The sequence below is a fragment of the Cottoperca gobio genome, chromosome 21 (assembly GCF_900634415.1).
Source record: "Cottoperca gobio chromosome 21, fCotGob3.1, whole genome shotgun sequence".
Taxonomy (NCBI): domain Eukaryota; kingdom Metazoa; phylum Chordata; class Actinopteri; order Perciformes; family Bovichtidae; genus Cottoperca; species Cottoperca gobio.
This window is the reverse complement of record NC_041375.1, coordinates 5244287-5259237: the sequence shown is the minus strand read 5'-3', so window position 1 is coordinate 5259237 and position 14951 is coordinate 5244287. Positions and strand designations below refer to the sequence as shown.

General features: G+C 42.2%; 1 protein-coding gene across 9 annotated transcripts in view; it reads right to left on the bottom strand.

The window, feature by feature from the left end:
• tns1b (tensin 1b) overlaps positions 1–14951 on the bottom strand; it is a 179157-nt gene that overhangs the window by 109117 nt on the left and 55089 nt on the right. For all 9 annotated transcript variants that reach the window (XM_029459542.1, XM_029459539.1, XM_029459537.1 and 6 more), the window contains exon 2: positions 9577–9691. In XM_029459542.1, the coding sequence (XP_029315402.1) occupies positions 9577–9691 (115 nt within the window). The remainder of the gene's footprint in view (positions 1–9576; positions 9692–14951) is intronic.

Sequence of the window (14951 nt, the reverse complement as noted above, 5' to 3'; positions counted from 1 at the left end):
TGTGACATAAGTCACAAGGAATGCTCTCTTAGATGTGACATTCCAAAATACTTGTTGCTTGATAAGCATAAAAGCCATGTGTCTGTTACCAGGACAATGTCCCAGCACGTGAGTCCCCAGTAAACAACACTCCTGGGCCACATGGGAAGAAGCAGGACTTCCATATTGGGTGTGAAAGCGCTGAGCCCAGAGAACTCGGGTTAGGCTTTACCTTGTTAGGAAGTTGGAGCTTTGGAGAATAAACAGAGCAGAAATGTTCCTGCTGGAGGGAAGGAGGAGAAGGTGGGGGGGAGCAGAGCAGTGATGAAGAGGGACAGAAGAGGAGGAGAGAGGAGATGCCAGAAAGAAGAGAGAAGATGTTAGCGAACATTGAATAATAGAGTGAGGGTGCAACAACTGTTCACATCAATCATTAGGCAAATGAGAGGACAGCAGGGAGGGGGGGTCAAACTGAGGAGATGATGAGGAGTGTGGAACGCTGGTTGCTATCTGACTCTGGGTCTGTGGTATGCTGTACAACATTGGCGGGAGGGAGGAGGGGGAGAAGTGATGGAGGTTGGGGGTGTGTGTGACTGGGTGATTTCCTTCCCTTAGTCCCTTGGAATGAGCGTATACTCCCACAGGGCTGGGCTGGACCCCTTGCAACACTGAACACAATCAGAGGGCAGGGCTGGAGAATTTCCTCTTCCTCCTCCCTCACTCTCACTCTCACTCTCTCCATCCCTCTACTTTTCCTTTTTCCCTCCCTGTCATGCACAAACACGTGAGCACCAACACATGTACACATAGTGTCCTAACATACACAGCACGTCACCCCTGTGTAACCTATGTTACTACCTCTCTGACAAATAATAAGGGTATGAAACAATACAATAAAGTATTATTTAAAAAAAAAAAGTGAATCACCCCAACCACGAGAGGTCTTTAAGCACACAATCATAATTAAGCACAAAAAAATATTGTTCTGATGGGTCAAAGAGTGTGCAAGATTAGCCGTGGACAGACAGATACACGCATGCACGTACGCACACACACGACCGGGCGCATGATCTCCCCACAGGCTTACGTGGGTTTACTATGTTCTTGCATTTAAAATAATCAATACCCATTTACAGGTTGTAAACTTCAGTGTGTGAGTGTTTTATAGCTAACTGAAAACTTTTATATTGGTCATTTTTTGTACACAGCATTGTCACTACAGTACATGTCTTAGATACATAGGCACACTAAATAATATTGTTTTCTGGATAAATTGGACTACTGGTGACTCATTGTGTATGTCAGTGGAACTATACATGTTTAAAAACATTTATACAATTTGAAATCATTTGGATTTTTTGCTTTCATTTTGACAGATTTTCAGAACACAGGAAAAGATCTGTATCGGAGTGACTAGAGGAGAGCATCTGTGTTTCAGGGATATGTCACCATGTTGACGGGACATTCTGAGCCTTTGTACTGATAGTGTAAAGAGTCAATATTCATGGTCGCTCATGTTGTTTTTGTTTTTGTTCTTTTTTTAATGGGATGAATATATTTCAAGATGTTCCCACTAGGGTTCCCATCATGCTTTGAGTGATGTAAACAAGTAGTAGTACAGTATAATGTTGCCATGGAGACAGTGAGTTAGTGTGAGCCCTGTTTGTTTTTCAGCCTGCACAGTATTTCCTTACATCTTGTCTGGTACAGTGTGTATAGTGGCACACCAGCTTTCAGATCATGGAGAACTGTATTTAGACAGCCAGCCTTATTAGAGGTACTCAGCTGTTCCACAAAAGTGACTGTAAACAGCTGATGACCGTACGTGACTAAACCTGTCTTCTAAACAGCTGAAAAATAAGTTTCATGTGCCGACACACTCTCTCTAATACTCTGTTGTGTATCTCTGTGTGCTCGCTGCGGTATTAATGTTAGTAATTATTGACACTCAGTCATCATTATCCATCATTGGACTTACACAGGGGTGTCATCATTCAGCCCACACATTTTCCCAACTGAAATCTCTGCCAGTGTTGGGTTTCTGTGGGTAAAGCCCCACCTTCATCCAGCTGCTCAGGCTTTCCTAACATGGGAGATTCTCCGACACATCGCAGCAGAAGAGCAGAGTGAATCCTGAGTGAGAGTTCCCATGGAGCTCATTCTGTGATCTCTGTCATTTGTTTGCTTCAACCTGACAAAACAGAACTTCTGTTTGTTTTTGTTTTTATTCACTGTGTGGGTATTAGTCTGACTTTGTTTGGTTGAAACAGCTGTTTCCATTGATTCAAACTGCAGCTTCCAAAAACACGGCAAATTAATGTGTAAATAGAACAAGAAGCCAGAGAAATATAGATAATACAATCCAAGTTTGGGGTTTGTGCTCAACACTTTGGACATTACACTGGAAGTGAGCAGCAGATGTAGTGGATAGATAAAGTTATTCCATTGGAAACAACAGACTCTGCTGCCCCTTGGTGGCTGTAACAGAAGCTACAGAGTTAGGAGCAGCTAGAAGTATACAGTATGAGATACATTACATTTCATTTAGCTGACGCTTGCAACTTACAATAAGTGCAAACAATCACGAGGAAACGAACTCCGAACAGCAAGAATACTGCAAGTGCATTAGCTTCAAATAAGGCAAACTAATGTAAGTGTAACATAAAAAAGAACTGTTTGTTTTTGTTTGTTTTTTTCTCATTCACCGAGGTGCAGTCGAAACAGGTGAGTCTGCAGGTGTGAAGACCTGACCTGACATCAATGGGGAGGTCCTTCCACCATTTTGGAGCCAGGATAGCAAACAGGCGAGTTTTGTTTGAGGGGAATCTGGGTCTCACTCGCAGTGAGGGAGCGGCGAGCCGATGGGCCGATGCAGAGCGAAGTGAGCGAGCTGGGGTGTATGGTTTGACCATGGTCTGGATGTAGGAAGAGGCTGATCCATTCACAGCACAGGTAGACCAGCACCAGAGTCTTGAAGCAGATTCGAGCCCCCACTGGTAGCCAGTAAAGGGAGCGGAGAAGCGGTGTAGTGTGGGAGAGCTTGGGGAGGTTGAAGACCAGTCGGGCTGCTGCATTCTGGATGAGCTGTAGAGGAGGGACTGGCAGTAGTCAAGGCGTGAGATGATAAGAGCCTGGACAAGAACTTGCGTCGCCTTCTGGGTCAGTCGGGGACGTATTCTCCTAATGTTGTACAGAGTGTGTCTGCAGGAGCGGGCTGTTGGTCGTCCAGTGTCACACCCATACTCATTACAGTCTGAGTCGGGTTAACAACCGATGTGCTGATGTTGATAGATACAGTTCTGTGCGTACAGTCCTCATCTTTGCTCTTAAAGTATAAAAAGCATTAGAGAGAAATTTGACCATATCAACTGCAGTGCTTACTTAATATTAATTAATATAATGATGATTGCCTTGTCTCATAGCAGAGATGATAATTGACTTTGAAAAAAGACAATCTCACAACATCTATGTATTTGCTCTTCTGAACATTTAATCATATCACATGGTCATCACTAGCCCTGTTGTCATGGAATAGTTGTTGAATATGCTTGTAGATGATTAATAATTGTATTATTAATAACAGTAGATGTTCTAATCTTCCTTTGCAGATGAAAATCATGTAATTTGATACTTTATTTCATTTTACCTTGAAGCACTTTGAGTTTTGTTTATTCAAATAAAAAGTGCACTTATAAAAAATGTTTTATTATTATTATTATTATTAAATAGACCTTTTCAACTGTTTTTTGCAAGGTCAAGAATAAACTTTAAACTTCAAGAAATAACGTTATCATTTTATTTTTAAACTACATGTATGCACAGCATTGAAAGAGTCTGTATATAGAAAATATTGGAATGCTGTACAAAGAAACAGCAACGAATAGCAACATATGAAAACACAGCTGAAAGATTTGTCAAGAAGGATGCCTACATTTGCCCAACAGGGGGCGCCCTTAATGCATTAACTGCTGTGGAGCTGCCAATGTGGGGACAGTGTTCGATCTATTGAAACTTGCTGTCACATTATGTGTGACACAGATGTGTGCATGTGCAGTTTGTCAGATAGTGAAGTTTGAATCTTCAAAATCAGCACAAATGTTTCTTTCAGTCACTCTGTCGCCTGTCAGGGCTCAGTGGAAAGTCATCGTACGGCCAGTTTTAGTAGCTAAGGATAATGATATTAGACTGGGAGACAGTCACTGTCCATCATCCACAGAAAACCAAGGGTCATCTTCATCATTCCGCTCCACTTATTACGGCAGACACAACAGTAATGGTGATGAGGTTCAAAACTCTGGGCTACGGAAGCCTTGAGAGGCAAGTGAGAGAAAATCATTCTGGTGATTCATTTTCTAAGTCTGAGCTAAAGAAAAGATTCTCCAGTTGAAATATTATTTGTATATACTGTAGTAACACAATGTTTTCACAACTGAAGAGCATCAATGCATGATACTAAAGCCATGCTGCTTGTGTGGTTGTGTTTTAACCTTCATTGAGATTTGCAGCATAGCAGCTGTATGAGCTCAGCAGTGAAGAACAGAGCTTTGATAACCTTCACCCTCACACACACACACACTCACACACACACACCTGCGACTGTGGTGTGTCTCCGTCCAGTCTTTGAAGATCTGTGTTTACAGATCCCTCGGGGATAGCGGTGTGGTCGCCTCCTGAACAAGGACAAACCAGCTACACCCTTTGCAGAAAAAGCATTGCTAAATGTTTGTAGATTTGTTTGAAAGGGGTTTGATTTGAGCTACAATGGTCTTCTATGATGCCTTTAGAAAAGATAAATGCAGCAGCTGTGAGAAGTGGTAGAAAACAGATTCCACATTTAAGTGTTTTCATATAGTTCGGGGGACAAATCAATTATACACAAAGAAATAAGGAGCCCTCATGCACTAAATCATCTGTGGCCAAACGCTCGTTATGTTTACCTTTTATGGGCACAACAGCGCTCCATTGAGTTTCCTCTGCACACAAACCATCCATTTAACCTGAACTGCATTACAGTGAATTAATATAAAAGCCAGTTCCTGCCCTCAGGGCCAGTTCTCCAAAAATACCCTTCCACATAGAGCCTTTTTTTTTCTTACTGGAAAACTGCGGTCCTGAGCTGCGTCAACATGCTATTGTCAAAGTAACTAACACCTTGTATCCTGGCAACCGCTACCGAGAGAGGAAGTCCAAGTGCTTGTGTCATTACGAGACCATGTGACTGCAGGCTGTTAGTAAACAAGAGCAGCCCACTGTATGACTGAGGGAGCAGCTGGATCCTGGATCCAGTTCCTTTCAGAGTGTGAAATCCTTAATGCATCCGTCTATATGAGATATATTTAATGTTGAATGTCTTAGTATTTTAGTGCTTTCATATGTGAGCGTATTGAGTGTTTTGGATATAAAACATTATTTTCCTAGCTGCTTTGGCAGTCAGATGCAATATCTACGGAAGCCCTGAGAGGCAAGTGAGAAAAAAATTAATTCTGGTGATCCATTTTCAAAGTCTGAGCTAAATAGTTTTCTCTTCTGTGTTTATGACTTAACAACAGATTAAAGCTTTTTGCAAGGATAACCTTTCTAAGTTTCTTAAGAAAAGTTATCCATCTGTGGAACAAGATTTCTCGAAGTGCTTGTCGTAGTATTTATTTCGGCCACAAGAGGCTGAAGTGTCCCACTCCCTCATGTTCTAAAGAGGAATAAAAACATTCATGTTTTTTTCAGAGTTTTAATTTCTCCATGCACTTTAAACACAAGGTACAAATGTTGTTTGTTAGCAGGTTATTTAACATGTCAACAAGAGAGAAACCAATTAAGTTCAGACATCGATGGATCACCCGATTGTATTTCTCACTTGCCTCATGGGACTTCTGTAATAAACAAATACTTAGTCATTTTTGGAAAAAGGGTTATAGACTTTCTGGAGAAGAGTTAGGTGAGAAAATCAATACAACTCATATATATCCCTGGAGTATGAAGCTACATTACATTTTGCTTTTGCTTTTGTCTAAAGCGACTTATGAGGATACAACTTCAAAAATACACACACACGCAGCGCGCACACACACATGCACACACACACATACACAATTTGAACCTGACTTGGGAGAGAGAAGCAAACCGAGCTAAATTAAATCAGAATAGACTGACATGCAGCCTGTCATGAGGGTTTATTTCCCCTATAAATCAGTTCTACAGATAATGGTCCCAGGTGCAGCCTTGTGTCTGCACACACAACTGAACATTATTTATCCAGAACAGAGTGATAGCAACAGCCTGTGCAATTTGTAGAAACCTAACCCAAAATATATACAACGTTTTTATTCCAAAATTTAACAAATCCTTTTTGGGGGAAGAAATGGTAACTTTAGTCCATTGCTCATTACTTTAAAAATGCAGTGATTCTTTTATTTTAAATAATGTTATTCAATAAGTATGGGAGGTTAAGATTTATTTACCATGAGTTTAACAGACTAGTTTGCATTCCTCTTACTAAGAGGCTGAACGACTGGTACTCTCTTTATTAAGATAAAGTCACTTCAGAGGTCACACCAGACACAAATATGCTTCTGCAAAAAGCTGTCTGTAGCACTGAGCATGCAAAGCTAAGACGCCAACGTCAATATTTAATGACATACACATCCCACAGTTCAACAACAACATCTGGACTCACCAGTTAGATCACAGAGTAAAACGCAGAATAAATGCAGGGGTGCTCATTTTATAAGCCTTTCTTTCAGCGGCAAATAAAGAAGGAGGCGACGCAACCAACTTTTCCCAGACAATCAGAGATTCAAACAACAAACTTTGTTTTAAATTATGTCCTAAACCGGATCTGTTTTCAGTGTATTGCATGAAAACATTGCAGTTCCAACATATTCACAGGACCAAATGTAGGTATAGCACAATGTTAGAGACGGTAACAAAACCTTGTCTGTCATTAAGATATTAACCTGTCATTTCTTAAGATGTATTTAGGCATGTAGCCACATGAAGGAGAAATACAGGTAAGAGCTTTACTCTGTCGCCAATAGATATTCCTAAATCCTACACACTGGTCCTTTAACCTGTTCATATTTTGATGATCCATACAGTTAACCTGTATTTTGGCATTGTGCATGTATACATTTAAAATGTGCACATAATCGCCCTAAAGCAGGGGTGGGGAACCTCCGGCCTCTGGACCGTATATGGCCCACGAGACCATTTGATCCGGCCCTCAAGGTAATTCGTAAAACGCAAAAATCCACTAGCAAAAAAAAACTAGACAGCAATATTTTAAATGGGATACTGACTGTTTTTCTGGCCAAGGTCAGGGTCCTTGAACACAACTATTGTATTTTCCTCCCTCAAGCATTTTTTCGAAAAATTGATCGAAAAAACCTCCAAGATTACGTAATAACTTTTTACAGAGACCAAAGTCTCTTGGAGGGATCGCCTTGCCAAACTTTAGGTTTTACTACTGGGCCTCTAACCTTAGGATCTTGCAGTATTGGCTTAGATCTGATACATTCCACCCCCCTCCTGCTTGTTTGGCTGTGGAATCCTTCTCCTCTAAACCCGTATCACTGACAACTCTAGTATACTCCCCTATCAACTTCTCTTCTCCCCCTATGTTAAAAATATAATTGTTAAAACCTCCTTAAGGATTTGGAGCCAGTTTAAATTGTATTGTACTCCTATAACATGGCACTGTCACATACAACTGCTTTATCATTACTGTCAATTTGTGTATAAAAAAGTCAATAAACAAAGTTTATAAAAAAAAAAAAAAATGGCCCTTGATAGGAAAAAGGTTCCCACCCCTGCCCTAAAGCCTACCCTGCATGTTCATCGTCTTTTCTGCTCTAAATTGGACCATGATTCACAACATGAACATCATGCTGTATTGAAGAAGACTTGAAACTAGCGTTTGAGAACATAAAATTGTCAGCAAAATGTTGAAAAAAAAGTTGGGTCATTTTCTCATAGACTTATATAGAATCAGAATAATTTTTGCATCCAGTGGATATAAGAAAGAATGTAGGTTTAAGGCACTTCCACATTGGATAAACAGCTCAGACCGGGAGGTTGCTGCTTGGGTTGTACTGAAAAATATTTAGGAGTGAATGTAGCATAAAAAACTCAACAAAAGGTAGAGTATATATGTACTATATAGCAAGAGCAGATGGAACTATACTTACAGTATCATAATAAGGATTTTCTATTATTTTATTGACATCTGTCAAAATGACCACTTTACTAGCATGAGCATGGGCCGGCACACAGTACAGCACAAGAACAAAATGTCATTCTGTTAAACAGACTTTAGGCTCCAAAAAGATGCCAATGTGCAGAGAATACCTTTGTTTTTATAGGCTGTGCCCTTCAAACATCAACCCCTCCTGTGTCAGGTTTATGAATCCCCCCCACCCCTGGTGTGCCAAACCAAACATCCAGCCATTTCCGCATGGTTTCCCTTGACGTTATCTGTCTGAAAACAGACATTTCCACTGTAACATGATGTGGTGAGCAGACCGGGGTCAGATATTCTTCGATTTTGCTTTAACCCACTTGGAATGGGAAAGGTATACTGCGTGGAGAATGTTCGGAAAATGGTGACCACATTAAAGTCTATTATTGAACCTCAGTTTCTTTCCTGCAATTGTTTGTTGTTTCACATTATAATTCAAACTCACCCAACTGGCACCTGCATAGACTGAAAAAACAATAGAAGCACAAAATACTGCTTGATACCGGGACCCTTATGAAGTCTTGTTTGATTAAAAAGTAACAGAAAGTAGCATTTGTTCAGGAACCAGCCATGACATATTCATACAGTAATGCATTAATTAAGCAACAAAGACATATATAGAAATAGAAAAAAATGTTTCCATTCTAATTGTTTTAAAGATGATGGCATCAATCACACCCTACAAATCACTCATCATCATCAGTCAACCGCATTGCCTCTTCAGTAAACACCATTAAGGATATTGAGAAGCTGTTAACCTTTTAGCCTCTCTGATGCTTCTTTTCCTTCTTCTGTCACTTGACTGACTAAACCCTGACACAAAGACGACCCCAGGTAACCTCAGATGACCCCTCATTTAGACCACTGATAGAGGTTGTAACAGATATGGCTTTCATTGGCACAGCAAGTTGGTGCAGTTAGTGAAGATTCTCTCAGTGGGCTTTAGCTGTTGCTGAATGCAAATTATGTAGCTTGTTTCAACAGATTACATTTTGACCCAGAGTAAACTTTCCTTCTGATAGGGGAGATTGTCCACTAGTTAATCAATCGTAGATGGCATCGTTCTCTCACAGATAGAAAAGAAAAATGCTAAAATGGGCGGCCAAATTTACAGCAATTAGCCACCATTATACCTGGTCTGCCCGCCCAAGTAAAGTCTGTGCGTGGAAAACACTGCTGCTACACCTGCAACCACACCCAACTGTGATGTCCCTTTTTCCTGGAGAACACCTGCACATCAGTGTAGCAATATAAGAAGTTAAACCACAAGAAATCTGCAAAAACAAGCTTTACAATCGTTGTCTGGGGACCACCACAACAAAGGTTGCTACAGTAGGTGCAAGAGATCAGAGTTTCCGGTGACTGACCTCGGCAGATGAGTCCGTCTTGGCTGATGGTCTGTTTACAAACGCTGCAGTGCTTGGCCTTCTTGAACGTCTTCACCCGGAACGTATGGGAATGAAGAGCGTCCAACTCCTCCGGCTGCAGATAAGAAAACAACAACAAAAGACAAAAGAGGTGGAATGTTAGTGTTCAAATGTTGGCCACACAATAAAAAACAGAAGGGCATTTGGAGAGAGCAGACCTCCAAAAAGACCAAATGCCTGTGATTTGGATCGACTCCTAAATATAATGTGTACTTCGTTGGCCCATTATACAGCCTTTCACCAAATGACATGAAAATGAAGCCAGTTATTTTACCGTATTCCTACTGGCAAAACAGACAAATGGACAAACAAGCCAAACCAAAAACATAACCTCCTTGCCAGAGGTAATTACATCCGTCCATGCTCACATTCATCTCAGATGTGATCCCTTGTCCAGATCATGACTACCTTCAGCAGTCTATTCTAACACGCTACATAAAATGGTCTAAAGTTCCTTTAAGTCCTGAAGTAAGGCTTTATGGGCTTAGGTTGACAAAACAAAAACTAGAAAAAAGAGAACACAGCCTAATCTCTGTTATTTCCCTTATTTCTCTCACGCTCATCCTTCCTCCCCTTCCCATCTTTTGTCCTGTCATCTCATTTCCCTCCTTGCAGGTGTGTTACGCTACTCTTTGGAGAAACTCCCTGACAGTGCTCCCCACCCAAGTTAAACATCCCCCTGTGTCTGTCTGCAGCCTGCTGTTTTTCCTCTACTGTATACCATCTCACCCCCCTCCAGTCTTTTCCTGTCTGCTTTGTAAACTTGGCATTCAGCAATGCTGGAGAGCAAATACAAAAGTCAAGCTTTGGAAGTTTGACTGTTTCCTGCCGTGTCTTTACGAGAAACCTGCATCATGTTTCCATTTGCCCCCTAATGACTGACCATGGGGAACTGTGACATCATTGCTGTGGTGTATTTGCTCAGCTGGTCCCCATTTATATTTTGAGGTTCAGACCTATAGGAATAGTGGTCCAATGAATCAGTCAAGTCAGTCAACCTTACCAAATTTGATTATTATAGTTTATTATGTTGTAAAAGTACTTAGCCACAAAAGTTATATTTTGAACCAGATATAGTGGAATGCCATGTATCGAAACCTATACCAATTAACAAAGTCAGCATTAGTGAGACAAAATAAATTATGTCCATTAGAGAATAGTTGCCTTTGACGTGTGACGGAATATACAGCAACAATCAAACACCAGAAGAGACAGGGGCAACATTCCAATACAGAAACATTTTAAAAAATGATGTCTTTAATATAACCAAGTAGCCTTAATGTTCATATGTTCTATACAGGGATTCAAGAGAAAAAGTGGATGTATTTTCAAGGCAGAATGTGCCAGTTTAGCGTCCAGCCATGAGGCTTCCATTAAGTGTGTGTGCTTGCTGGACAGAACTAAAAGTGGCCATGTGGTTGGCATATTGGGGGACTACTCACAGGAATTTTCATATGGGGAGACCATAGAATATCAAAGCACAGCAAGGAAAATATAGAAGTGCCCTTTCTGAAAGAATTCCCAGACTAAGAACCACTGTAACTTATAACCACTAATGACACCTTTTTTTCTCTTCTCATCAATCCAAAAAGGCAACGTGTTGGAAAAGCGGCCTAGGGTGTGCAATCACAGTACAGACCTAACACTTGAGTGATAAACCAGACAGAGTATCTGTTGGACTTTACTCACTCCTCAATTCACTGACTGTCCTGCTCTCTGTTATTTGCAGAGAGAACTGACTTAACAGAAGGAAAGCCCCTTATCTGTTTCCCATGATGCCTTGTTTCCAGACAGTGCAGGATCCAGTAAATACATAGCCTTCATACCGAGACCTTCATATGGATCCAGATGTGGAAGGATCAGTCTCAATACACATCATTTGTGTAATTAAAGATGTATATTTATAACAATAAAGTATACTGGTCATGGGGAGTACTACTCCGACTGTAAAATCAGTTGCATGATGTCTTCTCTAGATGACCTTTATCGAGTCTAAGAACAACATTAGAATACCTGTATTACAGGGGCAGGTGGAGTTTCAATGTTTACCAGGCAGGTAGTGCCTTACAAAAGATATATGGATGTAGGATATTGTGGGCAAACATGGAGGCCCCGCTTTAGAGGCTCAGCAGGTGGCCGGCGAAGCGGGCGGAGCCGCTCGGGAGGCTGGTGGGGAGGCCGGGCTGGATGCGGGCAGAGCCGCTCAGGAGGGCGGGCGGAGCCGCTCTGGAGGCCGGCCTTGGGGAAGCACTAGGGTCTGGAGAGGAGAGGGGATTGAAGGGGTCTCCAGAAGAGAGGGGAGCAAAGGGGTCCCGGGAGGAGAGGGGAGCAAAGGAGTCTCGGGGGGCAAAGGGATTGCTAGGGTCTCTGGGATCGCTGGGGGCGAAGGGATCGCTGGGGTCTCGGGGGACAAAGAGAGCACAGGGGCTGGGGTCTTGAGAGACAAAGGGAGCGCTGGGGCTGGGGTCTCGAGGGGCAAAGGGAGAGCTGGGGCTGGGGTCTCGAGGGGAAAAGGGAGAGCGGGGGATCTCGAGGGGTCCGGCAGCAGGAATGAAGGGCTGTCGCGGCCCGACAGTGGGAACTGGTGGCTGTCGCGGCCCAGTAGCGGGAACTGGAGGCTGTCGCGGCCCGGCAGCGGAAACAAAGGGCTGTCACGGCCCGGCAGCAGAAACAGGGGGCTGTCGCAGCCCGGCAGTGGAAACAGGGGGGATGTCGCGGCCCGGCAGCGGATACAGGGGGCTGTCGCGACCTGGCAGCGGAAACAAGAGTCTGCCGTGGTCTGGGTCTCTTGCGCCGAGACCTGGAAGTCCCTTGGAGACTCTGAGGACCTCCCAGGGCCAGGAGAGTGCCCAGAAATGGCTCAGGGGCTGGAGCAGGGGCTGGCGAGCTGTCAGGAGGACAGACTGATCTGCGAGGTTAAGGAAATCCCTAATATCCTCAGGCAGAAGATCCCTCAATCAAGGTTTTTCGGTCACCTTCCCAAGGGCCTCTTGAAAGAGTGCCTGTTGGTCTCCCTTACAGGTGGCGTCTCTCCATAGCCCACGACAGATGATCAACGGGATGTAAAGATTATAATAATCATCATTAAACATTGCTGGGCCCATTCTGTGGTCCGGTCGTACTGTCACGGTGGGGAAAAGGTGAGGATCCAAACGCAGAATGCAAGATGATCTTTTAACAAAAGAGGGCTTTATTGCAGAAAAGCTTACAAAATTGCTAAGTAACAAATAAAACCAAAAATATACACCAGAGGGTGAGACGAGGTAGCCACGAGGGGCAAAACACCATGTAACATGAATGACGACTAGACAAGGAACACTGGGACAGACAGGGATATATACACACAACCACTAAACGAGGGAACGAGACACAGCTGGGAGAGAAAGGCAAATACACAGGTGGAAACTAATCAACAATCACAAAGAGAGGTAAAACACAGAGACCGGAAGTACAACTAGACATGACACAAGGGGGAGTGAACACTTCAAAATAAAACAGGATATAAAAAATCACAATCAAGACACTTCCTGGATCATATAACATCGCCTCACCGGGCACTGAAACATACACCCACACAACATAACTCGTTTAAAGAGTGAGTAGGACTGCATTTCTATATAGTTAGGGAACTTGTAGAAACAGAGTGTTAAAAAAATGATGCAGCAAAAACAGAGATGACCTGACTTTAAGTCCCTAATAAGGGCAAAGCTCCAAAACATTGGTGCTACATTTCCCATGATGCGACTAAATAGTGTCTTTCATTAGACCTTCTTTAGTAGTGCTAACCATTACTAGCTAACTGATGTTAGAGTGTCTCTTTTAACTGCTTTGGGAATCCACTTTAACTCCCTGTAGTCATGCTCCTTTATTTTCACAATAAAGTTATTTGAAGATAGACAAACTAGCTAGAAGAAAAGTGTGACCTGGAAGAAAGAAGAAAGAATAACCTTAAGATATTTACTTTGTTTGTATAAAACCTTTATCTTACTATGAGAGAGTGTTAAGGCTAAAGAAACAAGACTAAGAGTCTACAGCCAAGCTAGCAGCGCTGTGAGGCTGTTCTTAGGCACAGTGGTACATTGAGCTACACGCAACATCAGCATGCTAACATGTTCATAATTACAATGCTAACACGCTGTTTTACTGTTAATTTTGACCCGATAATGGCAATACAGGAAAATTGAAAGTCATGTCAACCTCATGGTGGTGCTGGAAGAAAGGCAGCTACAATGAATGGACTTTTAGCAAGGATAATGTTTGTAACACAAATGTCAGTATGTTTTAGTTCACAGAAGCCCTCTCTAAAAATATTTGATAAGCATTCAGATTCTGCAATAGAATTCTGCTCTGAAACTGCTCAAAATTGGTTTTCCACAATTAATGAGCTCATTTGGGGTTTAGAAACCCAAACAGACTGATATTACCTCTGGTGTTTATCAAGCTCTATGTGACAGTTCACTGTTTGTATTTCAGAACAACATGGCAACAGCAGGACAGCCGACCCCTCATTCCCTCTCCCGGCTACGCCTTACCACTACATAACATGATTAGCTTAATCTAGTTAGGCTGAAATAATGACCATGGCTGTGCAGGACGCGCCATGTTGGCAAGGGGGCTTTTTCTGGGGAGGGCTGGAGGTCTCCGCCTGGCATCCATGCATGGTGTTATCCAAGGCGCCGCCATGCCAGCACCTGCTGGGTTGGGAATCTGGATTTGGATTTCAGGGGATTGGAAAGGGGTGATAAGTGGGTTTAATGGTACTCTGACTGTGTGCAATAACCGTGGATGAGTGTGTGTCTGTCAGTCAGAAGTTCTGTGTTTTAAGGGGGACTTCAAACATTTCTCTATTCTGTCAAAGTGACACCGCTTTGTAGGAAATTATGCCTCTGGAATAAGACAAGCTGTGTTTTGACTACAAACAATCCTCTGGTTTCACTTCTAGACTGTTCAGGAATCAACTGTCAACATGAAAGGACTCAATACCGTCAGCAGAATGAATATGTTAGAGAAACACCCTCTTGAATTGCTTTTGTCAAAGTGTCTACTCTCTAACCACATCATCATCCAAAACAGTCATTAAGTCCATAGGAATGGGAGTTCTGGTCTGCAATGAAGTAATCTGTTTGGGATGCAATTACCACATATACTTGGGGAAGGACATGAACTAACAGTACGCTTTTGTCGTATTTGTTGTGCCTTATGACATGATGATGTTGTTTTTGTAAATAATACCTGAAGAGATGCCAACTGTATGAATACAAAAATTTATATCCAGAAAAATACTTTTCAAACAATATGTGAGAAAATAGCAATTA